The sequence below is a fragment of the Haliaeetus albicilla genome, chromosome 8 (assembly GCF_947461875.1).
Source record: "Haliaeetus albicilla chromosome 8, bHalAlb1.1, whole genome shotgun sequence".
NCBI lineage: Eukaryota > Metazoa > Chordata > Aves > Accipitriformes > Accipitridae > Haliaeetus > Haliaeetus albicilla.
Window position 1 is genome coordinate 33599156 of NC_091490.1, and position 26214 is coordinate 33625369.

The 26214-nt window shown below is 50.7% G+C and overlaps 1 protein-coding gene across 5 annotated transcripts in view; it reads right to left on the reverse strand.

Moving 5' to 3' along the window:
* Window positions 1-26214, reverse strand: part of TNR (tenascin R) — an 81118-nt gene that overhangs the window by 8095 nt on the left and 46809 nt on the right. For 2 of the 5 annotated variants that reach the window (XM_069789642.1, XM_069789643.1), the window contains 18 exons: window positions 25136-25688; window positions 21839-22315; window positions 21127-21390; window positions 20202-20317; window positions 17541-17691; window positions 14592-14861; window positions 12609-12794; window positions 9678-9767; window positions 9302-9565; window positions 8385-8651; window positions 8151-8270; window positions 7492-7635; window positions 6735-6854; window positions 6032-6175; window positions 5311-5441; window positions 4189-4321; window positions 1064-1215; window positions 7-103 (listed from right to left, as the gene is read on the reverse strand). In XM_069789642.1, coding sequence (XP_069645743.1) covers window positions 7-103; window positions 1064-1215; window positions 4189-4321; window positions 5311-5441; window positions 6032-6175; window positions 6735-6854; window positions 7492-7635; window positions 8151-8270; window positions 8385-8651; window positions 9302-9565; window positions 9678-9767; window positions 12609-12794; window positions 14592-14861; window positions 17541-17691; window positions 20202-20317; window positions 21127-21390; window positions 21839-22315; window positions 25136-25628 — 3619 coding nt within the window. In that variant the 5' untranslated portion in view covers window positions 25629-25688. The remainder of the gene's footprint in view (window positions 1-6; window positions 104-1063; window positions 1216-4188; window positions 4322-5310; window positions 5442-6031; window positions 6176-6734; window positions 6855-7491; window positions 7636-8150; window positions 8271-8384; window positions 8652-9301; window positions 9566-9677; window positions 9768-12608; window positions 12795-14591; window positions 14862-17540; window positions 17692-20201; window positions 20318-21126; window positions 21391-21838; window positions 22316-25135; window positions 25689-26214) is intronic. The other 3 variants (XM_069789644.1, XM_069789646.1, XM_069789645.1) reach the window with 3 other exon arrangements.

Below are 26214 nucleotides of genomic sequence, written 5' to 3' on the forward strand. Positions count from 1 at the left end.
TCTTACCCAGCCAAAACTCATCCTCCAAGTTTCCGAAGCCAACCCGGTAATCTGCCCATTTCCGGAAGAAATCAGTCAGCCCGTTCTGCCGCCTCTGGAAGACCTGCGGTGGGGGAAGACCGGGGAAAAATCAGTGTGAAGGAGAAGAGGGATGGCCTTGCTGGGCTTTGGGGCACACAAAATAAAGACAATACTTTGTCTTTCCCTTGCGCCTTTCAGGGGGGAAAATTGCAATGCTCATCCAGTTAGTGTTAATTGCAGCCATGCAATTAATTCCTGTGCAGATGGAGGAACTGAAGAGGTGTTAGATGATGTCCAAGGCAGATCAATGTTATAATAGGAAGGAATTAGCCTTCAGCCTTTCTGCTCTACACGATGTGTGGTGCCTCTGGTTTTCTAGCATGTGATTCTGCTTTTGGCTGGCTCTTTCTGGGATATCCAAGGGGATGATCTGAGGCAGAGTGAGATGGAGGGAAATTTCCTGGGTAAAATAAAATCTGTGCTAGAAATCAGCATTTGAGGAAGCCCATTTTTTTTTTTCAACTATATATCTAGCAGAGTTTTGTGTAATGCGTGTAAGTAAGTGTTTGACATGAATAAAATCAAAGCACCAGAGCATTATTTACTTAAGCTGTCAGTCCATCTACGTCAAGACAAGCAGTGTTTGTGCAATTCAAAAGCCAAACAGGCATTTTCCTCTAAAATGCTCCTGTGCAGACTCAATCGGGGTGATGCCTGACACCCTCCTACTGCAGGCAGTGTGAATCATTCCCCATGAAAGCTATCGGCCATTAATTTCATTTTTAGAACAATAAATCAGCTTCACTCTCAGATTTTGCTCTCCAGAAGCACAGCAAACATGTCAAATAAATCAAAGGGCATTCCTCCAAGTGTAACTGTTATTACTGGAGCGTGGGCCATTCCCTATGGCGTGGGAAATGAAGCGTGCGATATTAAGCCTTCTGTTGTTCCCGCGCAGCGTGGTTCTTGGCTTTGCTGGTAGGATGAGGCTGGGTTACTTTGCCATGGGGACAATGCGTAGGACAACCACATGGCTACTCACAATCCAGCCGCCTCCATCGGTGGTCATGTCACAGTAGACCTGAACCCGCTGGCTGAGGTCCCCATTGATGGAGATGGTGTAGACGCCGCTCAGCGTGTCTCCATTCATCAGGTGCTGGGCGCAGTCCTGAGGGTTAGCAAAGACACGTCCACCTGCAAAATTAAAAAAAAAAAATATCAAAATTTAAGCAGAATGACACACTTTCCACATGCCTCAGGCCCCACTGGTTATGATCCAGGAAAGGTCTAACTTGCCTTCTGCTTCCCAAGTTATTCTGTGAGGCGGTGGGACTTTACATCTGCCAACAACGTCAGAGGATTTAATGGAAAAAAATGTGTGCATATATTAATGAATGTCCTATACATCCTATATTGGAAAGGCGCATGGTAACATAGCTATGAATGATGAGGGATGTCACTTCTTGGACCATCTTTCTGCACCATGTCTGAAACCCTGGGGTTTAAGCTGTCACCAGCATATTTAGACAGCTGTGAAAATACCAAAACCTGTTCTCCTCTCAGGATTGCCAGCTCCAAACAAGTTTTATGACTTTACTGATTCCAGGGGGATTCTCCTGATCCATGCCCTTGGAAATGATGGTGGACTTACACCAGGCTGATTGTCACTTGCAAACTGAGCAGGAATTAGGTCGTGCGAGATGCTAGAGATGGGCAGCATGGGCTGTGTGGCTGTGCCCCAGGTGTCCTCTAATGAAGAAACATCTCATTTTGGGGGCCAGAGTTTAAGACAGTCTTAACTAAAAGGCCCCAGCAGTATAGGGATGTCGACTCTGGGTTCAGTTTCTTCTCATTTAATGCAAAAAGAGGAAATACATCTTTTTCTTTGCTGTTGGTGCATGTGGATGATGGAGTAAATGAGTGCAGAGCTGGCAACATGGATGTGGCTTTCGAGGGTGCCTCAGTTACGCATTGAGAAGGTATGAAGGATGTACTGTGTGCATCCGTCACAACTGTGTGATACCCCACAGGACCAGGGTACAGACCCTTGTCTGTTATTTCCCACTTGGGTGTATTACCCCCACCCTTGCGACCTGAAGATTCAGAGGTCGTCGCTTTGTCCAAACGTTGAAGATCCCCTATTTTTTTCCTGTCTCCGTGGCCTGTAGTGGAAGGTCTGGTGAGACAGTGTTTGCATTTTATAGTATCCAACAATGAAAACTGCTTCAAAGACAACCACTTCAGGCTCCCCTGAGCTCTGCGGAGGTTACTTGTTTCTTAATTTATATTCATATCTTTAAGAGCCAAGGAGACCTTGAAAGACATTTCAAACCACCATAAATTATAAATACTGTATCTGTTTCTTCCTTTTTTCCCATCTGTATACAATTCCCCAAGAACCTTATGCAAACATGAAACAAAGAGGCCGAGCTATTACTATGTCAGAGGGAATGGAAGAACCCTGGGATGTGTACTGTGAGCAGAAAAAAGCAAAACAATTTAAATTAAGTCTGTTTTTTTTTCTTTTCTTTTTTTTTTTGTCTCCTTAAAGGCAAGTCCTTGTTCTCTGCAAAGTGCCCTGATGCACTGCCAGAGTAAATTGAATCCCAGACCCTGATTCTTCGCTGAGGGGTGCTGCCCATGGATCGCATTGCCTCAGTGATTGTTCTTGGGTGCTTCTGTCTCATCGATATATGGGGTAAGTAGGGAGAAACTGGTGTCTTGCTGATGCCTATCTTCATCTTAAAAGCAAATTAAACCTGTGTTTGGATGTTGCATCAGCTGGCAATGGTGTCTCTAATGCTACTGAGGTCTGACATTTGAGTTTAATGGAAACGGTGCTCTCCTTGCCTGATGTGAGTGGGTTTCTGCTGCTTTATCCCAGCTGAGAAGCCAGCCTCATGCAGTTTCATCCCTGACTCCCTAATACAGCCTCAGAGATTACACACATTTTTCCATCACCTGCCTGAATTGCACTGGCTTTATGTGCCCATGTAAGAGGCGAGAATAACAGGAAAGCCTGATCCATAGATGCATTAGAGAAGAGTCTTTTCTTTTTTTGTTGATGTAAATAGTTTCTATTATCTCTTAAAAGCAGGTGAAGGGACCTTTGCATGTAACTGGGATGGGGAAATGTATCCACAGCAGATTCAAGAAGAACTCTCCTAACTGAAATGGCAGAGCAGATGGGAGGAATTTCAGTGGACATCATCTTCAGGCTTCGTAGTGCTTTTGAAGCCCAGGAGAAATGTAATTAGATTCAGCCCTGAACAAAATGCACTCTGTCTGTTAAATGCCCATGCCTAGCAAGGCTTTTCAAAGAGGGTGAGGGACAATATGCTTTGCGCAGTTTCTAATGTGAACAGTTGCAAAGGGTGGAGACAATGGTGACAGTTTCATGCAAGCTTCATTCTTGTAAGCATAAGCACTCTGTCTGTGAGGGTTGCAGTGGCTGTGGATGCCCACCCTTTCATTTGGAAAGGAAACCATTCCCGTTGCCTTAGTGGGTTGTGACTTCTCTAGAATTAGAGAGGGGAGGAATAATGCAATTTGATAAAATCAGTGGGACCACAGTCCTGCGGGCATGATGGCTTTGCTGTCTGACTCCACTGATGGTGGTGGAGATGCACTTGCTTGGTATTTCCAGGGATGCCCCATCCCTGGAAACATTCAATGTCAGGTTGGATGGGGTTCTGAGCAACCTGCTCTAGTTGAAGATGTCCCTGCTCATTGCAGGGGTATTGGACTAGATGACCTTTAAAGGTCCTTTCCAACCCAAACTATTCTATGATATTTGTAAGAGATCAGACCACGCCTACACCATGGAGGAAGCAGCTGGGTCTCTCCCCACTCGCTCCAAGAGCATACCTGTTGATACGTGTTGTTGACTTTTGTGTTTTTTTCCCTCTGTTTATGAATTTGAGGAGGGGCAAGGGCAAGGCAGTGGGCCTGGTAGATAGTTCCTGGTCTGAAGCTCAAATTCCCTTGCCCTGGGCTGGGTCTTGTGTTTGTATTACAGATTCTTCAGCCATTAACTCTTCGTAGCAAAGCAGCACCGTAGGTCATGGCAATGAATGTACCTCTCTGTGGATCATGGTGAAATGCTGCCTGAGGAGGGAAAGCCCATAGAAGCAGTCCATGTCTACCAGATGTGGTGCAAGTCCTCACCTGTAGTGAAGGTAGTGGAGACGAAGCCGCTCCGCATGGCGTTTTGGGCAGCTTGTAGGCGCACAGTGTACTCTGTGGTCTCAGAAAGTCCCTCCAGGCGGATCCATGTGTCATCAGCATCCACAATCAGCTCCTGTACATGGGTCCCAGAAGGAGGTAGACACCAAGAACAACAGATGAGAAAAGTGATGGGGAGCCTAAAGAGCAAGTGAGGAGGGAAGGGAAGCGACAAACTACCGCAGCCCTTGGTGCCTGGCCAAGGAGTGTTGCATGGCCGCTTACACCCCTGGACTAAGTCAGCGTGAGATCAATGAATATGTTCAACCTTTTGGGATGGTTTGGGTGGGAGAAAGCTAGCTGGTTTGGACACAGGAGATTTAAGTGTTTGCAGTCTGTGTGCTCAGTTTACCGACTCTGTTGGGATCTGTGTGTCCTCAATACGGGGCATGACTGATTGCCCAAGCATCACAAGGAGTAGAGCTGGCCAAACCTTGTTATCAGCCAGTTTTGACTCTGTCAATTCCTGTCATGTTAATTTTTCTGGTCATCAGCCAATGCCATATAGCATTATATCGAACCCCTTCTGCAAAGCTATTATCCTCTGGCTGCTGTGAGCCAGTCACACTGGCAAAAGAAAGGAGACTATTTGCAGTGATGTATTTCTGATAGCTCTTCCAGACAGGGAGATATGGACACATTCATTAAATAATCAAATATATTGTATTGTGGGATTAATTAGCTGTCTCTACCTATCTTGCTTTTTGCAAGAAGGGCAAATGGCGTTTTTAGCATCTCTCTTTGCAGGAAAATGTTCTCCTGCCTCAGCTTGCTTGTGTTTCACAAGTTGTGAATTTCCCCTGTTCCTCCAAACTTTCCAGGTACGTCCTCTTTGCCCAGACCTGCAGGTGTGCATAAAGATTTTGCCCTAGGAAATCTCTTCCTGCTTTTCCTAATTGTTTATCTAAAGTATTGCTTATGCAGAAAGTAGTGACTGCCCTTCTGGTCTCTTCCTGACCTAGTGACCATTGTTCTTTTGCTTTGTTGGGTTTCTCTTGCTCATTTCTCCACAGTCATGTTATTCCCTGCCTTAATGAGCGTCTTTCTTTGTGAGGACTCACGCACCTTCCGGCTGCCATCAGTGGATCTGTAGGTCATGATGTAGTTCTCGATCGCTCCCACAGGAGGCACCCAGGAAAGCAGGGCGCTCCGTCGAGTGACTTCACTGGCAGTCAGATTTGTTGGAGGATCCAAAACTGCAAGGGTGGATAGAGACACAGGGAAGTGCAAGTTCTCATGCACAACTGTCCCAGCCCCACTTCCCAACTCAGTGCACTGGATTCAACCTTGCAACCCTGAGCTACCATCCAAAGTCCATCCTCACCCTCAGTTTCCAGACCTCATCACCTGTCTCCAGCCTTGAACAGAGCTCTGCAAACCCTCTAAAAGTCCTCCTCTACCTGCATGCTCTCTGAAGGGTAACGGCCCTGAAATTCATGTGCTATGGGGCCTGTCAAGCTTCTTGTAAGTAAATTGGGTTGTAGTGCTCTTCTGGACTATGGCCTTGGGCAAGAAAAAGACCTGGTCAAGGGTCTTCTCAGGAAACCACATCCAGGGGAAATCAAAGAAAGGGGTAGATGGTTGTTGAAAGAGTGAAAATGATGGTTGATGCTTGTTGTGATTAAAATTCTGTTCTTGTGTTGTGCCCAACACTGGTATTTGGGTGTCATTTTGGCACATGCCTACTTCTACACCCACATGTAGCCAGCCTTGCTGGCTGCTTTTCCTGGGGTGGATGTATGGCTAAGGATGCATTACAGGCAGTGGGGGAGGTGATTGTACGTACGAGTTGTGAAGTTGGTGCTGATGGTCTGGCTGGTGAGAGGCCCACTGGTGGCATACATAGAGACTGTGTAGGTGGTACTGGGCAGGAGGTTGGTCAGCTGGTACTCCTGGTTGACTCCATCCACGAGAATTGTTTCTGCTGCAACTGTAAGCCAAAAGAGATGAGTTAGGGTAGATGTTCAAGGTGGTTCTCCAAAATCTCTCTATGAGTATCACCTCGTGAACAAAAGCACTTACGTTGCTGAAACACCATGAGCTACTGTGCAGCAGCTGAGCTGTAGTGGTGGTGTTCAGTCTGAAGGATGGTCTTATTTTTCCCACAGTCCCTATATTTGCCTGATACTTTCTTTCCCTTCAGTAGTGGATTTCATTGAGTTTGCCACACATCAAGTTTCTGTGGGATGGGTGCTTGCTTGCCTGTGGGCTGCTGCTGGTGGGCCAGTTAGCTAAGTGGGAGGATCCCAGTCCCCCCTGGGGGACAGCCATGCTCCGAGGCTTGGTGGGGTCAGTGGAAAGCATGTGCCATGGGACCTGCATGGGAGGAGCTGGCATCTGGGGATGGGGTACAGCCCTGCCATGTGCCAGCTGCTGCCCTCCCAAAACAAGGGCTCCTTCCCTACTCCCTCCATGGAGGGCACCTGCCAAGCCCTGGGCTTTGGGACAGGGGAGAGGTGGAGGTGAGCTGAAATGGAGCCCCAGCGTACCTGCGTGGCGGGTGAGGATGAGGACGTAGCTCTCCACCTCCGACAGTGGTGGGTTCCACTGCAGCAGTGCCTCGGTGGGGGTGACATTGGTGGCCGTGACCCCCAAGGGGGCATCCATAGCTGCATGGGGGACAGATTCAGAGCATCAGAGGCATTAAGAGACTGGGCAATGAACTTGAAGGGCTTCTTGTGGTCCTGCCTTGCTGCCCAGGCATGTGTGCCTGCAGAGGTGTAATTGCTGCCCTAGCTGGAGAGCAGAGATGTCATAGCTTGTGCTACTCTGCTACCTGGGCTGCTCTTCCACTGTTTTCCTGAGGCACAGCCTGGGATGTTAGGGGGTTCTTTAGGTTTTGAGGAGTCTGAGGATAGCGGAGGGTTTTATTCTTGCAGCAGATGCTGTTTGTGTCAGGGCTTCCCCAGGGATTATTTCTGGAAGTCTGCACTCCCTTTAGGAAAGGTTGTCATGGTTGCCCATCATCGTATCTCTGGCTTCCCCATGCCTGGTACACAGATTTATCACTCCGCCCTCATGCCTACCCATGCATATTTGGGAAAAGCTTTGCTTAGACATACTTCAAAAATCCACATTGGGCCCTTGTGAGCCTTGCTTATCATCTAGAGCTTGCATCAGGCTGGTGTGAGGTCCAGCTTTCTGCCAGCTGCCTGATTGCTAGTGGAAGCAGGGGCTGCCAGCCCTGCCCAGGGCTGGACCAGGCACTGTTTGATTGCTACGTGCCCACCAGAAGCTCTTTCCCACCTGTGTGCACGGTGATGGAGGCCACCTCGCTCTCCTCCCGGCCCCGCACGCTCTTCACCCTGATCTCGTACTTGGTGGCAGGCTGCAGGTGGCGGAGGGTGTACTCGGTGGCATCGCTGGTGATGGCGGTGCTGTCTGTCCTTCCTGCGGGGATGGAGCCAAGAGCTTTGGCATCACGGCTGGCCACATCCCTGGGGTACAGGAGGTGCTCGGGAGGGGAGGGCAATGCCACAAGCCCTCTTCAGGGCTGATACTGGGGGTAACTGGATTTTGTGCCTGCAGGTGCACACCTGTGTGCCCATCACTCTGCTGGCTTGACATTTTTTGCATCAAAGGCAAAACTGGAGCCAAGGGAGATGAGCGAGGGGAAGCAGGATTGAGCTCTGAATTAACCATCCCTGGGGAGGGCACACTGCAGGGGTCACTGTCTGTGCCAAGCTGGCCCTTGACTGCAGTTGTCCCTTCCCATCCTTGTCCCAGACACCCCATCCTCTGTCCCCACAGCCTCTTGGTCCATCCCAGCTATCGGTGGCTTTGTCCAGGGCACTGGCATGCTGCCTGGGGTGAGGATGACCTGGTGGCTTGCTCATGCCAGTGGATGGAGGGAGGGTTGGCAGCTGTGAGCTCAGGGCATGAGCAAGAGTGGTCTGACTGGTTACCTTCGGCGGCACGATAGGACATTCTATAGTGGTCGAAGGCAGCAATGGGAGCGCTCCAGTAGATCATCATGGACTCCTGGGTGACATTGCCCACCCTGAGGTCCTTCGGTGCATCAATCCCTAGTGAGATGGAGCAGAAAGCACGAAGCTGTGGGAGGCAGGTCCACTCCCCATCCCCCTGCCTGCCCTCCCGGAGGGGTCCCATGCCTGGTGGGAGAGGGGGTCCCATGGTACCTGTCGTGATGGAGCCCACGACAGGCTCGGAGCTGATGGCACCATGCATGGCCACCAGTGACACCAGGTACTCGGTGGATGGCTGCAAGCCTGTCAGGCTGGCATGCCTGCGGGTGCCATCGAGTGTGACCTGCTGTGCCTCCTCCTCGTCCCGGGGGCTGTAGGTGAGGATGAGACGGTCTGCTGGTGGGGATGGGTCACTCCACGTGACATTCACACTGGAGGATGTCAGTTGGGAGAAGTGGAGCTGCGTGATGGGCCGGACCCCTGAAAGATGGAGAGGGGACATGCAACCCCAACTGTCTGGAGACCCCAGCCTCCACATTGTTCCCAGCACTTGTACGGGAAATACCCAAGAGAGGTGGGAAACCTGGAGCTCTGGGCTCTCCACTGATCTGAAACTGTGCTGGGATCAAAAGGCAGAAGCAGGAGGTGAAAAACGGTGCTTTTCTCAGGTCTGCCAGCAAACACTCTCCATCTCAGACCCATGTGGTGGGACTGTCCCACTACAGATGGTATGTGTTGTCTGGGCTTCTTGACTGCTGGCTTTTCATCCAGAGGTCCTTGTGAGGTCCCTCAAGGCTTCATTTCTCCTTCTTATGGACACACAGGCCACCCTGACCACAGAGGACAGCATGAGCTGTCCGTTTCCCCAACCCTGCCTTGTCCTTATGGGAGCCTCCAGCCAAGCAAGTGTGCTCAGTGGTGCTGGTGAAGGGGACAGTGCCTCCACACCAGTAGGGCCATCCTCCTTCTGAGGTCAATGGACCTGCTCCCATGTGGCTGCATTGCCCCCAGCTCTCATCCCCATCATGACCTCAAGAGTTTTGGTGCTGGGGACACAGTGGGCTGGCAGAAGTGCCAACATTGGGTGGTGGTCTGTGCCCTTGGCCCCATCCAAACTTGTCTTTCTCTACCTGTGAAGGCATCCACAGTGGCCTCCAGGCTCTGCTGGCGTCCCCTCTCGGCAATGATGGAGATGGTGTACTCTGTCCCGGGCTCCAGCTCCGAGAGGGTGAGCTGTGACTTGTCCCAGGGCACCGTCACTTCGGAGGCCATCCCAGAGGCAGGAGTAAAGGTGACACGGTAGTGGTCAATGGGACCCATGGCTTTGGTCCAGGCCAGTGAGATAGATGTCTCTGTGGACGCTGTCACCAGGAGGTCCCGGGGGCTGTCAAGCTCTGTGGGAGAGGGTTGGTGCAGACCTTTGTCCCCATCCATGGACTTTTACATGGAGACATCTGAGCAGTAGGAGCCAGCTGTGCTTGGAGCACGCAATGGGGCCAGACTTACCAGTTCTGGCATTCATGGTCGCTGGCACGCTCTGCTGGCTGTCCATCACGGCCGAAATCCCGATGCCGTACTCTGTTCCCGGCACCAGATCTGCCACGGTGTGCAAAAGACACGAAGGGGCGTGAAAGCCTGGCTGGGTGGATGGCCTCAGGGTGCGACCCCCCCGCCTCCCACGGCCAGGGACAGGGGGGACCCTCCTGAACATCCCTGGGGTAAGCAGCCCTCCCACAGGTCAGCAGTTCCTCCGTGCACTGCAGAAGAGCTGAGCCTTTTTAAAAAGCCCTGTGGATGCCTTTGGACAGGGAATTTTGATTATTCTAGCTCAGAAATAAGCAATTTTTTAAAGTTGTTGCTGAGGTCTGCTGTAATTGGTGGCATCGAGATAGAAATTGTGTGTTTGAGAGCTGAGGTGGGAATGATAAAGTAGCTATATTTGTTTCCAAAGTGATTCAACTTCAAATATTGTCACAGGGCTGCTGTCTCAAAGAGAAATAAATTATGCAGAGTAAATGAAATGCACATTAATTAGGAAAGGTGCAGTCTTTCTGGGAGCAGAATCAAGCGCCGCTCCTTGGGGTGGACATATCCTATGGTACCTCTCAAGGGACATGGGAATGGAGCTCATCCAGCTCCTTTCACACGCACCTCTTGCTGATCACTGTTTTATCTCCGTGAGACATCTCCTGCCTCTGCCTGTCACTTCTGCTTCGCTGCTGGCAGCTTTATTCCCCTCATCCCTGCACTTCATGATCTTTCCCATGGGATTAGAGAAAGCCATAAACCCTCCAGCCTGGCCTCACCCTGCCTTGCCCAGGGACAGCATCCCCTGAAGCCACCAAAACCTTCTCTGAGAGGCCAGGAGGGAGGGAAACCCCCATCCCCTGCTCCTCTCCTCTTGCTATGGCACAGTCTCGGTGCTGGGGGGGAGATGGACCTCCTTCATCCTTGCCCAATAAGTGTCAGAAGTATCCTGGAAAGGAGGAGAAGAGCCTGGGAGAAAGGTGGAGGAGAAGGAAGAAACGAGCAGGAGCATATAAAACGATGCCTTTTCTCTCCCAGCTCTTTTGGGTAGAGCAAAATTATGGATATTTCTGTGCAAACGCTGATTTTGAAGAGAGACATATGGAGCATGGCAAGGCTTGCTGTATTTTTAAGCTTAAATCTTTGATAAACTCTGCTCAGCGTCATTCCTCACTGCTTTTCCTGCAGGCAAATAAAGGCAGCTGAAGGAATCACTGGTTGCTTTCACACCATGGATTCCGCCACATCCCAGGTGGCTGGAAATCCACCCCAACGGGCTTTGTACCATGTGCAACAAGACTTTGGAGGACAGGACTACCACGTGTGTAACGGAGCTATGGGAGAGGCTCATGTGCCATTCATACTATGGCTATCCTGGCTTTTTTTGCCAGCAGAATGTTTTTTGGGGTTATTTTCTGCTATGATTAGATCTTTTTTAAGAAATTGTTTGTTTATTACATAGTACCCTGGGAACTAGAAGCAATGCACTTAGGTGATGATGGAGGCACTATATAAAAATTGCTCACCACTGTCGACTTAAGCCTCTGCATCTCTGGAGCTTGCTCTGGCAGGGTTTCTTGTAGCCCTGCCTGAGTCTGGGAGAGACTTGGCAGCTTTTTATATTTTTATTGAGAAAAACAAGAGCTTTCAGGCTGCCATGTCCTCCAAGGCAAGCTCGGGCTCTGCCATGGGTGTCATCACAGTTTGGGTCACTGGGGTAGTGTTAGACCTTTGCCCCAAGGAGGGAGATTTGGCCCATTTTTAATGCTCCTTCTCACCTTGAAAGGCAGTAAAAGTCCTAGAGGAAAGCTAGCAGGTGACCAGCACTGGGTCCCCGATCTCATCCTGCTTCTCCATGCATGTCCTCATCACGAACGCAGCACAAACTACCCCTAACATTTTTCTTTTTTCCTGCGTACCACATTTTTCAAGCTAACTGCTCTAATTGCTTTCCTGCCCTCCAGCCTTTCTCGTGACTTGGTGCCGCTGTGCCTGTAACTTCGCATTCGACTTTCCCACTGAACTTACTCCTATAGTTTCATGCGGCAGAGATGCCTGAGCCCTCTTTGGGGAGGTCTCAGGTGGGCAAAGAGAGTCAACATGGAACAACCTGGTGTCCTGCCATACTGAAGAGCTTCATGCTGAATGAGTGATCTTTTTGGTAAGTGTGTAAGTCTTTTCTTTGCTCAAAAAAATGCCACCAGACCTGCAAATCTGGCAGGCAAGGAGTTGTAGTTGAAAAAAAGGAAACCAGATCTCACATGGTGTTTTGCTGTGTTGCTGCAAAAGGTGTTTGGGACTTTCCTGGCAGTGGGAGGTGGGTGGTGTTTCCAGCCCCCGGTGGCACCCCCCTGTGCTGGCCTGAATAATGTACTGCTTGAAGGACTTGCTCAAAAATAGCATCCTTGGATTTGTGTCTGCTTTGTGTCTGCTTTGTGCCTGATTTTGAAAAAGGCAATGAACTCGGGCAGCCTGGCTCCCCATCACTGCTTACGGGGCATCGGTGTCTGCAGCTCTTTCCCAGCAAGGAAAAAAAAGAAGGGTGAAATAGTATTTTCCTCTAGATCAGCCTAAAAAGGCTTCCTCTCCCCATTTCTCACTTTGCTCCTTGCCAGCTCTATTTGGCACCTGGACAGACCCTTGCTGGAGGTGCATCACTTGGAGGTACATTGCTTGGAGGTGCATCGCTCAGCTTGTGGATAAGCAGCGCCCAAATCCAGACCCACAGAGGGGAAAACGAGCTTCATTCCAAGGAAAACCTTCTCTCTGGTAACTAGTAAACTCCAAAACAGCCTTAAATATGTGCCAGCATAAGGGCAACTGAGCATTGGTGCTGATTTGGGCTCTCCATTACCCTACCTGCTTGAGAGGAGGAGGAGGGGGAGGAAGGGTGTGTGGGTGCACGCATACCTGTGAGGGTGGCCCGGGTGGTGGGACCGGTGTCGCGTGGCACCAGGACTTCGTGGTAGTGCTCCCCGGCCAGGGTGCTGTAGACCACCCTGTAGCTGTGCGCCTCGGCCTCGCTGTTGTCCCAGGCGAGCTCAAGGCTGGCGGGCGTCCGCGAGCCCACCCGCAGGTTCTTGGGGGCATCGATCTCTGTGCAACACAAGGGAGAGAGGCACCGTCTCACCGCCGGGGACCAGGAATGCACCCCATAGCCTTGGCATGGCTAAACAGCAGTGGAGGGGTACCCGGGTGTGATGTCCATGGAGTCCCATGTGCCGTCCCTCCTCCCCGGGGCACGTCCCTGCAGAAAGGGCTGGGGCATCAGCTCTCACCTCCTGCTCAGCACAGACCGGGAGATGCCACCCACGAGACCGACGCAAGTGCTGGGGCATTCACAGCATCCCTCAGTAAGTTGCTTCGGGAGCTAATTGCATGTTATTTAAAAAGAAAAGCGTTTTCCCCTTGTATTAGAGTAAGGGAAACTGAGGCAGCGTACATAAGAGAAAAGGGGCACTGTAGGAGTCACGCATTGGCCTGAACTGCTCTTAGAAGAACCTCGAGCATCTTTACAGGCTCATTCACACTCAGATATTTCCCAAAGGGTTTGTTTATTAGTGCTGCTGAGGCTGTGTGCTGAATCTGCTCTGGTTTGCACAATAAACCTCTCTGGTGAGTGACGGGCTGGTGCTGGGCAGGGGCTGGGCACCAGCAGACAGGGGGTAATTACTGCTCCTTGATGGATCTGAGTTTAGAGGGGGGATTTTGTATGTTGCCTTTTAGAAATAAAGCAAGGAAGGCCAACGCAGCAAATCAGTCGGGGTGAACATCTCATCCGAAATATTTATCTATAGAGATATATACACACACAATTCACACACCGCAGTTATTATAGTAGGAGCCTAGTATCCACCAATAATGTACATGACAAGTAATTTATATACCATAAACCAGCACTGAAATATGAGCTCTACCTCCTCCTTTATGGCACGGTAAATTAAACCTGTTAGCTATCTGCAGGCTTAACATTAATTAAAGTTTTACCGACCAGTTAGGGTATTCAGAGAAGATATAAAATAAGATAGCCACGTTTCTGACTGGGCTGCTTTCAGCCACTTGTCTGCTGATTCCTCAGGCAAGGCATCTGCCTTGGGTCTTCGTGCTGAATGGGAGCGAGCATCGCCTTGAATTCAGACCTGTGCTTGCTGTTCTGGTGCTTTTGAGAATTGCACATTGATCTATGGGTGCTATTAAGGGTGTAAACTGCTAGGTTTTAAAGTTTTAGCCATGGGCTCAAGCTGAGCTGTGGGTCTGAATGGGCACTGAAGCTGGTGGGGACATGTGTCCCAGGCAGCAGGTTCAGTCTTGATGCTGCAGCAGGATGTGGCCAAGGTGGGGTTTGCTCAGGGGTTGTCATCTAAATGTGGGGTTTTGAGTCATCTGCCTGGTTGCTGGCATCTGGGATCACCTGGGCTGCCCTGGGGACCGTGCGAGCATTCCTGTGGGGCACAAGGCATGAAGAAGACCTGTTATACTGGAGGTTTAGGGACTAAACAGAAACATAGGCACTAGTGGAGGGGGGCTCATAGGGTGGTATTAGGGTGTGTGTATTAGGGTGAGCTGAATCATTTGCTCTGCCTTGCTCTGCACCGGCACTGTGACGGGATGCGAGGCACCTGCATTCAGGTGTCTCCATTCAGACCTGCATCTTAACCATCATGTTTTCGTTGCACTGCTTCCTCCCAGTACAAGCCCAGCTCACTTCTGCCAGGGAGAAACCAGGTACCACTAAATTCCAGATGCAAAACCCCCTCGATTTGGCTCTGGATATGCAAAACACCATGCTCATTGCAGGACAGCCCTTCTGCAGATTGCAGCAAGCCATCTGCCCATGCTTGCTCGAGGCTTAAAAATTTCATGCCAGTTCTCCTAGCAAAGCCAGCTAGCTACCTGTGGTGAACTGGGCGAGGGCTGGCCGGCTCTCGTTGGCACCCCGGAGGGCGCTGACAGCGAGGTGGTAGCGGGCGCCGGGGCGCAGGGCCTGCAGGGAGTACTGGCTGAGGGGGGGCTGCAGGCGGAAGGTGGTCCTCCCGCCCTCCCCGTCCACCAGCCCGTACTTCAGCAGGATGGCGTCCACCTTGGCACGTGGCGGTGTCCACTCCACGAAGGCTACTGTGTCGGAGACGTCCCGCACCAGGATCTGTGTTGGGCCATCGATGACTGTGGAGGAGGGGGGAAACAGGCACCTGTTATTTTGGGACAGTTGGATGGGGAAAGGTGGCAGCTTTGGGGACATCAAGCTTCAGGGATGCTTCAACCCGACCTTCAGAGTAGCCTGAATTAGCAGCTGGGGACAAGGCAGAGAGGTGGCATGGGCAAGAGATGTGACCCCCTGCCCCAAGGTACTCAGGGCATTTGGTCCTGGTGGGTTCCCAGTCCCTTGTCCCAGTCTCCTGGCTCTTTCCTGAACCACCTCCACTTCACCAATGTCTCTCCCGAGCTGTGGACACCAGAGCAGGACCCAGCAGCTCTCCCATCAATGCCCATTACAATGCGTCTCATGCCCTTCTCTCGAGCTGGTTATCGGCAACAATTCCTCCCCAGCTTTTTCAGGTGGCATCTCCCAGGATAAAACCTCCTATGTCTAACTGCAGTCCACTTTCTTTGCTCCTAGATAACTGCTCGTACTTCACGATGCATTGAAAAACATATAGTATTCCTTTGTGCCCAGCTCTTTGAGCCATTCAAACTGCTTTTATCGATGATCTGCTTCCACTCAATTTACTCTTTTCTAAGCCTTCCCATTACTGGCAAAATTTATCAGCAACAATATTGTGTCTTTTGAAAGGCGTTGACAATGTGTTAAATAATGTGGGGCCAAGGACTGATCCAAGCACTGAGAACTGAGGAATGTCTCTAAAAATGTTCCTGCTTCAGTGCCAGCTCCTGGTTTGTCATTAAGATGAGGGATCAGCTCGTAAAGCTGTTGATGTCTTATCAGTGGGGAGAGAGGAGAAAATGCAACTGCTCTGGCAAGTCTTCATAACTAGCTGGGTGTGGGGCTATGGTGGGTGTCCATCAAACCCTCTCAGAAAAAGGGGTTTTAACTAAATTCTTACCAGGGATCTACTGGGATACCATTTTGGACATTTCTGCTTTCTTTTGCAGAGACTCAGGCCCTTCCCTCCTCTGGATCCACCAACTTCGACCTCTGGAAATCATGCGCTCAAGTCCGGGCGATGGGTGCTTTGAATCCAGTAGGACCTAACCACTGCACGGATGGATGGATGGGGAGGCCTGGCCATCGCTCCTGTGCCATGGCAGCGTTGATGCACGGGCCCTGCTTGGCAGTCCGTTTTATCACTTACATGATCACAAGGTGGGTGAAAAAACCCACGCTGGTTCTGTAATTCAGGCTGTACTGCATGCAAATACATCTAATATACAGTATATATTAGAAAATGACACTATACAATAAAGATGTGCTGAATGCTGCACCCCAGGGTGGGAAGTTCTGGGGGACATGTGTGTGGGCAGGGGTAGAAAGGACCAGGGAGGGTTAGAAAAAGACATATGGAATTGGGAGCAGTAGGGTGAGGTCTGGGGGCAAAACAGCAGCAGAGAAGGGAGGACAGCTGGGAAGCATGGTGTTTAGGTAGGAGCTGGGTGTCCAGCTTGGCCAGGACCAGGTCATGCTTATCCAGACCCTGAATCTCCAACTACCTCATATTGTCCAGTCGTCCAAGTGATGCTGGGGAGCATCAAGTTCTACTTAGCTGTGCAGCATGAAACCATGCCTTGCTCCTTGATCCCGGCACAAGGTGTTGAGGCCGAATGAGGATGATGGGGGCAGAGCTACGGGCGTGCCGCAGAGGAAGGCAGACACACCAACATGGGGACGCCTTCACGGAGCGGAGAGCTGGAAGCCCACCCCTCCATCTGCGTTCCCCTGCAAAGGTCAACTACTGAGTTTGAAGTACCAGCCTCTCTTTATATTTTTTGCTGACTTCCTAGGGAAAATAAGATTTGGGCTTGACCAGGAGATGTCTCTGTTAAGCTACATCGAGCTGAGCATAGAGGCAGAGCGGGAGGAGAGGACTGTGCCAAGGAAGCTCAGACCTGCAGCAAGCTGCTGCTGGTGGAGGGACCCTCCCTTCACTTTCACCGTTGCCTCAAATTAGCAGCCTGGAGAGAACATCACCTCGATATAACCCTCCAGCAGCTATTTAAATGCTGTTTCCGTTTGCAACAGCTTGGATGGAGGTAGATGTCTGCCTGGCTGCCAAGGCAGACTGCAGCAGATCTGGTGTGGAGAGCCTCTTCTCCCCTGTGAGCTCTGCCCATTGCCATGTCTCCTTCGGTGAGGAGAAGACCCAGTTGAATTTCCTCTAGCCTATGGGATGGACCAGTGACCAGCCAAATAAATTGGTTAGGAAGGGATGTGCTGTTGCTCCTGGCTCCCTGCCCTGCTGCCTGATTTGCCTGAATTGGTGGGAGTAGAGGGCATTTAGTGGCACAAAAGCAGGTGGGAGTTTTAATCTGTTATATATGAGTAGGCAATACATTTGTAGAGATATTTCTTGGGGGCGTCCAGCCTCCAAAATGTGAGATTAGTGAAGAAGAGGAATTTATGGAGCTATATAAGAAAAGTGGCCCTGAGCCTTCACTCCTAACCCCATTAACCTCACCACGGTTTCTGCGCTCACAGTAATTCGGGAGGGAGAGGGACAAAATACCTCACGAAGAAGCTGTTGCTGCGATGCACCTGTAGCTTGAGCAGTTGGCTAGTGCTAGTTTTATCCCTGCCCATGCAGTGCCAGGCTGCTTTCGCTGATGGGACCTTATTTTGGGGACCAAGCCCTGGGCACTGCCGTGCTGCCCAGGGTCAGGCTCACTCACGGGTTGAGATGCTGTCGGAGGTGGGAGGGCTCCTGGCTTGTTCCTTCAGGGCCACCACAGTGACGGTGTACTCTTCCCCTGGCTTCAGCCCCGTCTGGTTGAAGGTGGTGACGGTGCTGGGGAGCTGGGCAATCACACCGCCCTCGTTATTCTGGAAATAAGCATTAAAAAAATGAACAAAAAAGGTGTTTTGGGGGGACTGATGCATGGAGAGGAGGTGCTCCCCACATTGCATCCTTCCACACCCAGCCCTGCATCCCCACATTGCATCCACACCTGACATATCCCACCATGGAGGTGCAGAAACCCAGGGTGAAGTCACCCACCAAGCATGGAGCACCCCCATTGCTGGGCTGAGAAATCCTCCCCCATCCCTTCTCCCCCCCCCCCCCAACTTCTGTATTTTGCCATCTCTGTGTCTGCTGTTCTCTAGAAGAGAAAAAATACTAAAACCAAAGCCTGGGCTGGACTCCTTTTCCCTGCTATTCAGGTGCCAGGAGCCTTCTGTTGTTCATATATAAGTATGAAACTGTAAGGTCTTTATTTTGCCATCCCCTGCTTTTTAAGTATCTTTATTAAACTCATTATACTTTGCGGTTTTGCTCTAAAAAACTGTAAGGCTTCCAGCAACTGCAAATGTCACCTTTCCTGCCAGTGTTTGGACAAAGGATCTTTTCTTGCCGCTGTCTTCACTAATAACACGCTAAACAAATCTTTGCACATAGCTCTCAATTCATATTCATCTCTTTTCTCATTAAACAGGAAATCTTCCATTTTAGCCATAAATTGCCATCTTACCTTTCCTAATTTCCTTTTCTAAATCTGTCTGCACTTCATCTTCCCCCTGCCCCCATCCCCTGTGCACGCAGCAGATGGGCAATCCCCGCCCGACCCGACTTTCAGGGGGCAAGAGCATCGCAGGGACCACAGGAGGAGGATTGCTCTGCGGGAGAGTGCGAGCATCCTCACAGGGACGCTGAGGACCAAATTAGCATCCTTTCGCCCAGTTTTTGGGAAGATGGAGCTCGATTTTGCTCGTAGAGATTATTTGTGATGCTGCTGTTCTAACTCTGTTGTTTTTAGCCTCTGGGACTAGGGTTTGGTTTTATTTGGGGTGTGGCAATGGTTTAGCATTTGCCCAAGCGAGTGTTGCTTCCAGGCAGTTAAAGAGACAGCACCCTCTGCCTTATTTTAGGAGAAAAGCTGGTGATGGAGACTTGAGAGAGCCCAATTTCAGCAGCTGACGGGCAGGAGCATGACTGTGCCTTTAGGGCGCAGGACCACGCGCTTGACCGATGGTTGCAAGAACTTCAAACCCTGCGAGCTACATCCCTTCCCCACCCCAAAAGCATGCATCCTTTTGCGCCTTATCTCTTCCTTTAAATTCTGAAATGTTTCCACGTGGTTTTAAGTTTTAAGCTTAAAAAATGGAAAGGAGGACCAATGGTTTGTATTTTTGGGCTGGCTTGAGAAAAACTATCGTTGATTATCCTGCAGGGAGAATTTTGTTTCTATCCCATCAATTCCTCTCCCTAAAATGGATATATCTGCATATATCTGCTTCAGGGGGATGCTGTTAAGCTTAATTCCCGAGTATCAGTGAAATGTTTGAAAGATAGCTATTTTTTGCTACCAAAAGCTCTTCCCTGACATAGCCTTATTTTTTTGGCTTTTATCCCAACAGTGAATGAAAATTATCCCGGTGTTTATACCTGCAGTACCTGAACTTTGACTTCTGACACAATTTGCATGTGGATGTACCCAAAATTGCACCCAGATCCTTGTAGCCTTTTTGGAAATGAGGGAATGAGTTATTTAAAGCAATCGGGCCCTTTCTTCATGCTGTATAATGATACATTACAGCTAAGAGCATTTAAAACTTTGGGGCCAAGTTCTGCAGTTCTCCACTGCCCAGAGCTGCCTTTGACTCCAGCGAGGGTTTTGTACAAGTGAAAACGTCATAATTGAGCCCTTAATCAGCATTTCTTTTACTGCTGGGGCTTGAATGCTCCATATACAATTGAAGCTATACTTATGGCTAAATGGTGTAGAAATTATGAATATAGATGAAATACTTGATGTACAATTTTTGTTGCCGTGCATAGAAAATATGTGATATTTAGGGCAACATTTTCATCCTTTCATCTTTTCTGGCACCATTTCTACCTGTTCATCACTGTGATTAAAATTCTGTGGCAGGAATTAGCTGTGCATGTGACTCAGGGATGCTGAAGGTTGTTGTCTGAGAGCCGGTGGCTGCTCGGTTTGATCCAGGCTGCTTTGGGTAGCTTAGCGTGCAGAGAGCAGGGGCGAGGAAGAGGAGGAAGGGTTATGGCAAAGGAGATGGAAGGGAAAAAGAGGGGGTGACAGCAAGAGGCAGCAAGGCTGGAAGGTTTATTTATTTCTATGCTTGTCTGTTGATTTTATTGGGGAATTTCTTTGAGGACATATATGTCTTGACACCAAAGACTACTGGGGAAATGCAAGCTGGCAATTGGAGGTTGAGGTGTTTGGGATTGTCCAATGTGAAGCACACAAATTGCAAACAGATGTTGGGTTTTTTGGTGGGGGGGTAATTGGAAGCTAATTTAGCATCCGCTCACTTGGTGTTTTTAGGGTGACTGGGTGTACCCCGCAATGCCATGCATGTGGCGGCGGTACCTTGGGGATGAAGCTGATCTCCCAGCCGTCGAAGGGGAAGGAGAAGGGCTCCCACTGCACCTCCACCGTTGTCTCCGTGATGGTCTTGAACTTCAGTCCCTGTGGTGTGGCGAGGTCTGGAAGGGAGCAGAGGGTGATGAGCAGAGTGGGATGGGTGTGCGGGTGCTGCTGGTGCCCACCCTGCTCCCTGTGGCTGTTTTGTTATCTGGGCAATGAAAATGGGGAACCTTGTGGTAGCTGTTAGCAGAGTCTCTTTGTCCCCGCTCTGGGTTGGAGGGAGAAGAGGAAAGTGCCTGGGCTGCCGGACACCGAAGCATCCCACTGCATTACTGTGCAAACAGAGTGAGAGGTAGGGTTGCAAAAGAGGTGTCTGCATAGTTTATGTTTTCCCCTGCCCTCTGTATCTTTAGTTGCTGAGGATCCTTTCTGGAGGTTGCCATTACAGCTTGATACTCCCATTTTCATCTGTGCATCACAGTCCTGGTCAGGACTACGTATCTCCTGATGCGCAGCAGCATTCCCTGTTGCTGCACTATCACCCACGTCATGGGGATTCATTATGGGGAATCTGTCCAGAAGTGGGAGGAGAACCTGTGACTTCTGTGATATATTGCAATATTTTCTATGAGGAAAAAGGTGTAATATTTTGGGCCATATTCTGGGGTCTTCAATCAAACACTGAAAGTTTATTCAATTTTTAGTCATTCGAGTTTTCATCCAGACTGAGTCTTTCTGCAAAGGGCAGACATATTTCCCCCTTTCCTATATCCCCATACAGATATAAATGGGGATAAAAATATGCCCAATATTTGTTTTGAAGGCTCAGTTTTCTGCTGCTAGAAGGTTTTTATGGAAAATGTGAGCCAGCTTGAGCATCACCTCTGGTTATCCAGGTACTAAGCAACAAGTGCAGTAGGATACTTACTGGTCATCACTTTGGAGGTAACAGGGATGCTCAAGACATCGCTGATGACTGCATAGATGCTGACATTGTAGGCAACGCCGGGCTCCAGCTCTGTGATGGTGATGCTGCTCCAGTCCCCGGGCACCCGCTGCTGGAGCTGGGTGCCCGCTGGCCCCACTGGCTGGTATGAGACGACGTACTCGGTAGCTGCCCTGGGGCTGTCCCACGTCAACTCGATGGAGCTGTCGCTGATCCCTGTCACTCGCAGGTTTTCAGGAGGAGCCACTGATGGAAAAGGCAGAGGTAAGGAGAGTGTCAGGGTGTGTGTGGCTTATCCTCCCACCCATCCGTGGGGAAGGGTGCGTGGGTGCGCTGGTGGGACATGGGCATGGGCTTTGGGCTGGGGGTTATGTGTTATCTCTGGTTGTATTAACTGCTATAGCAAGGCAAAAGCTCAGGAGAGCCTGCCTTCAGCTGCTCTTGCACCAAGGGTTTACCACCAATGTTGGGATGAACCTTGCTGGCATTTTGCTTGCCTCCCAAACTTTTGCCCATGGTGTCTTTGGGGACAGGGACGACAGGGAGGCAGTCAGACTGCAGGGCTTGAGTAGGTCCTATGTGACATGCTCTGCCAGGTATGGGTTTCTCCCAGGCTTCTTGGTGCTCCTATGGGGTTCTGGGCACCCTTGCTCATACATTAGGATCTGGCTCTCCCCACGCATGCCCCCACTACCTGCCGAGCAGTCCTGCCCTTCGTAGCCTTCCTCGCAGATGCAGAGACCGTCCTGGCAGACCCCACGGCCGCTGCAGGTGTTGGGGCAGTGCAGCCACCCGCAGTCCTCCCCGACGTAGCCCTCCCAGCAGATGCACGTGCCGTTAGCGCAGTGGCCCTTCCCCGAGCAGTCGCGGGGGCACCGCAGCTGGGAGCAATCGTCCCCGGTGAAACCCTCCTCGCAGACGCACTCGCCATCCACGCAGAGCCCGCGGGAGCCACAGCCGGCGGGGCAGCGGAGCTGGGAGCAGTCCTCGCCCCCGTAGTCGTTGTCGCAGATGCACTGGCCCTCCAGGCAGACACCACGGCTGGAGCAGCCCCGAGGGCAGTGGGGCTCGGAGCAGTTGCTGCCCGCCCAGCCCTCCATGCACACGCAGCTGCACGACTCCAGGCTGAAGTTCCCGTGGCCGCTGCACTGTGGGGTGTAGTCCAGCTGCCCTGCAAGGATGCAGGACCGAGGGTCAGAGCCCACTGGGTGGGAGGTGGAAAAAGGTCAGCGTTGGTCCCAGGTCAGCCCATCGATGGGCTGTGGGGAAGGGGAGCAAGATGTGGGGAAAGCAGGGGATGGTCCTCCCTCTGGTTGAGCACGCCCAGCTCTGGGGAGCCTGTGGCTTTAGGGCTGGCAGGGGCAGAATTGGTGATATGGACTCGTGGTGGGGTTTGGGTGGAACTCCAGGAGTTTGTCTGTCCCCTTGGGAGCGCTGGCCTCCATAGCTATGGGTGCATCAGCCTTGTTGGGTTATAAGTGCTCCCTTTGGTTTCTCTGCAGCTCAGCACTCAGTCGATGGGAACCTCCCTACACCTCTTGCTGGGAAAAAGCCCTCTCTGGCCAAGCCCACTGCACCAGCCATGACTCCTGTTGTTTCCTTTCCACCCACTGTTCCTTTTTATAGGTGAAAGAGCCCAATCTGCTCACTCTCTCTCCTACAAGAAGCAGGTATGTACCCAAAGACATCATCTTCATCCTTATACTGGTGAGTCTGATTAAGATGAAGCTGTTGGCTTTGCACAAAGTATCAGGGGTTTGGGTGTGCTGGGATTGTGGGAAAGTGGGGAAAGCACATGGTCACCACCTCTAATGTCTCCCCTTTACCTGGCAGCCTTGCGCAGGATGCTCTGGGGCAAGGAAGGAGGCACGGGGACCAAGGCACCGGTCACTCTGACATTGCCGACACTCCCCTGTTTTGCCCCGTAACATGGACCCATTGCTCCAGCTCGGGGTTTAGCCCAGCCAGGCTAATTTTTCCTTGCTAATTTTTACTGCTTTCCTTCTTCGTGTGAACCAGGGAAGAACAGAAACCCTTTCTGTGCTTCCTCCAACCCTTGGGAAACCTCTGCACCATGAAGACCCCAGGCTGCAGGACTTTGCGTCCCCCAACTAAGTTCTCCATCCTAGCAGAGATATCTGAGCAGCTCTTCCTATGGGAGGTGCAGTAGGTGCTCATGTAAAAGGGGTTCAGTTACATGCTGTGCCAGACAGACCTGTTTGGGTTACTTTGTGGGATGCTTCCCATCTAAACTGTGAATACTGGGAATGACGATCAGGATCTTTTCAGATCTCAGCCTCTAGTTAAGTTATCAAAAGATGAGAGAAGCTGCTTGTAAGTGTGCTGGAAGAGAGCAGCTTTCCTTGGGGAAATGCCTCGGGCAGTGGGGTAGGGATCCTGATCTCCTTTGCACTGCAGTGAATTGAAAGCAACTCCGGTAAAAATAAAAGAAACTACTCCAGTTTTAGCTCAGCACATCTGCGATCGGAGTGGAGACTCCACCAAGTGATGAATGTTTAATGGGACCGTCTGCGTATGTTGCAAGTAACCCAAATAGGCCCATCAGAGTTTCAAATTAATTCCTTTAAAACAGGTTTTTCCCACTGCATTTCCTACGTGATTTTAACCCTTGCTTTGCACACAGTGGTGGCACGTATGTGTGTTTTCCGTTTTGTCTTAATTATTAATGCACTGCAGAGGGATGTGGGCTGAGCCTGCGGCTGGAAATGCAATAACTACCACCAGTGGCACTGGAGACGTCAGCCCAAGCCACCCCACTGCGTGTACCATCCTGGTTTCTCCCTCCCCGACCCACACACCTTTGGTCCAACTCTGTTGACCTGAGTGTGGGTTGCACCCATTTCATTTTAATGTGTCCTACACATTAAAGGAGGAGTTGGGGGTACCGCCAGAAAAATCACACTAATACCTGCAAAACTTAAAAACAGGCAGTGGGCACTGGGGGGAAAAAGGTTGCTTTTAACTTTTCTTCCTCCCTGTTGTTGTTCTTGGCCTGAAAAGCAGTTTTCCCCTAGAAAAAATGCCCTGCATGGCTCTCCTTTCTTGGTGGCTTTTTCCCACAAGGAGCCCTCATGTGTCGGTACCCCGAGCAGGGCTGGGCTGTGCAAAGGATGGATGCCCTTTGGGACAGCCCCTCTTACCAACCTCCCTGAGACGTCAAGAAAACCGTCAGTATGCTGGGTCCTGTGCTATCGAAATGCAGCCGCTAGCCCAAACCTCTCCTAACCCATCTCATTTCAACTGCGTGCTGCTTCTCTGGCTCTGAGGAACAGCTGCAGTGAAACGAGGGGCTGTTGTTGATGGCATAAGCCTAATACGGGCTCTCAGAGAGCTTCACAAATCACACGTATTTTTATTCAGATGAAATATCCTGTTGATGGTTTTGTGCCTTTGCGGAAAGGCAAAACCATCTTTGTTGATGGTTTTGTTTGCATCTTTCATGGCAACAGAAGTTATTCCCTGTATTTTTTATTCTTTTTTTTTAAATTCAGCTTTTCATATGCATTTACTCCTCCTACAGAGAAGATGAAGGGGTTTATTGCTGGCTCCCACAGTGCTGTCTTCAGCCCAGGGACAGCTTAGGAGAGCAGCAGCTATGTCTCTCCTCCCTGTCCCACGAGTGGTGACAGATCTCTAACAGATTTGGAAGGACTGCAGGGTTGGGAGATCACCCTGCTCACCCCTTACCAGTGGTAATTTTATCTGTAAAGGGGCTTTAGCTCTGGCCAATACAGGGTTTCTGCAGCGAGGGGGGTGTGGGGACTCAAGTGACCAAATCCCTCCCAGGAGTTTTCCTGCCTTGGAAGACCTAAGCCGAGCTTTTCCCCTAAAGCCACAGCCACAATCACAGGTGAATATAGGTTTTCCTCTGTTGCCACTCTGAGTGGCATCACCAGTTTTGTATTCATTTCTCCTGCCTTTCGCTCGAGCCCTCAGTCCCCAGCAAGAGCTAACAGGATGGCATTACTACCTGTGGCTGCATTTTCTTGGCAGCAATTGGAGTTGCATTGGTCCCGGAGCATGGAGACCTCCCTCTCCAGCATCTCAATCCTGCTCAGCAGCTCCTGCAGGGACGGAAGGGAGGTGGAGCACTTGCAGGCCTGCTTGGGCAAGTTTATCCTGTGGGTGAAGGTGACCTGGCTCTCGCTGTCGGAGGTCTGCTCCGTGTACTCTGCCAGCTGGTCGTCTTCTGAACTCACCTCCTCGGCTGAAGACTTGAACATGGATGAGCAGCAGCTGTCCACAGGGATGTTGATGTTGTAGATGTGGTGGAAGACCATGGGCTGCCCTTTGATGGGTGGGCTGCAGTTGGCAAGGCCACCCTCCTCATCTACTGCTGGCCTCTCGGCCAGCTCTGTCACCTCCAGTCGGCACTCAAAAGGCTTGAGGACAGCTCCCAGCAGAAGCAAGTTGAAGCTGATGAGTATGTTCCTCAGGACTGGGTTTTCACTGTCAGTCCCCATTTTCTTGGAAGAGGGAAGAGCCTTCTAAGCCAGCCTTGGTCAGCCAAGCGTGCGGAGGACCTGGGAACACAGAAGAAAAAGAGCATGGTTGGTGTTAGCTTTGAAACTGTGCTCAGCATAGAGAGGCAGGTCCTTCTGGGCAAAGTCATCCAGAGAGATGTGGGGCCAACTCGACGCACACACAGTCCTGCCGGCTTTGGTGGAGCCTCAGTCAACACTGAGTGGAGGCCATGGCTGGTAGGGACACCCTGCCATAGCCCTTGAACAGTGACAGAGGCAGATTCTTGTTGCTATTTTTCTTTTTTTTTTTTTAAGGAAACAGTTAATCTGGTACTAACAAAGCACCAAATACCCATGTTTTCAGCAGAAACACCGGCTTTCAGTGCCGCATCAGTACACTGTGTAGGGTCCAAAGGGTTAACGCACGGGTGATGGTGATGGTTGTCTCCCATGCCCCAGGAGCTGTGCCTGGGGTTGCTAGGCTTCCTCCAGTAGCTATAGGAATAGCAGCCTTGATGTTAAACACCGTTAAATTACACCATGCAGGCTCCAGCTTGTTCAGGTCAACGCTCTGAGCAGACAAATC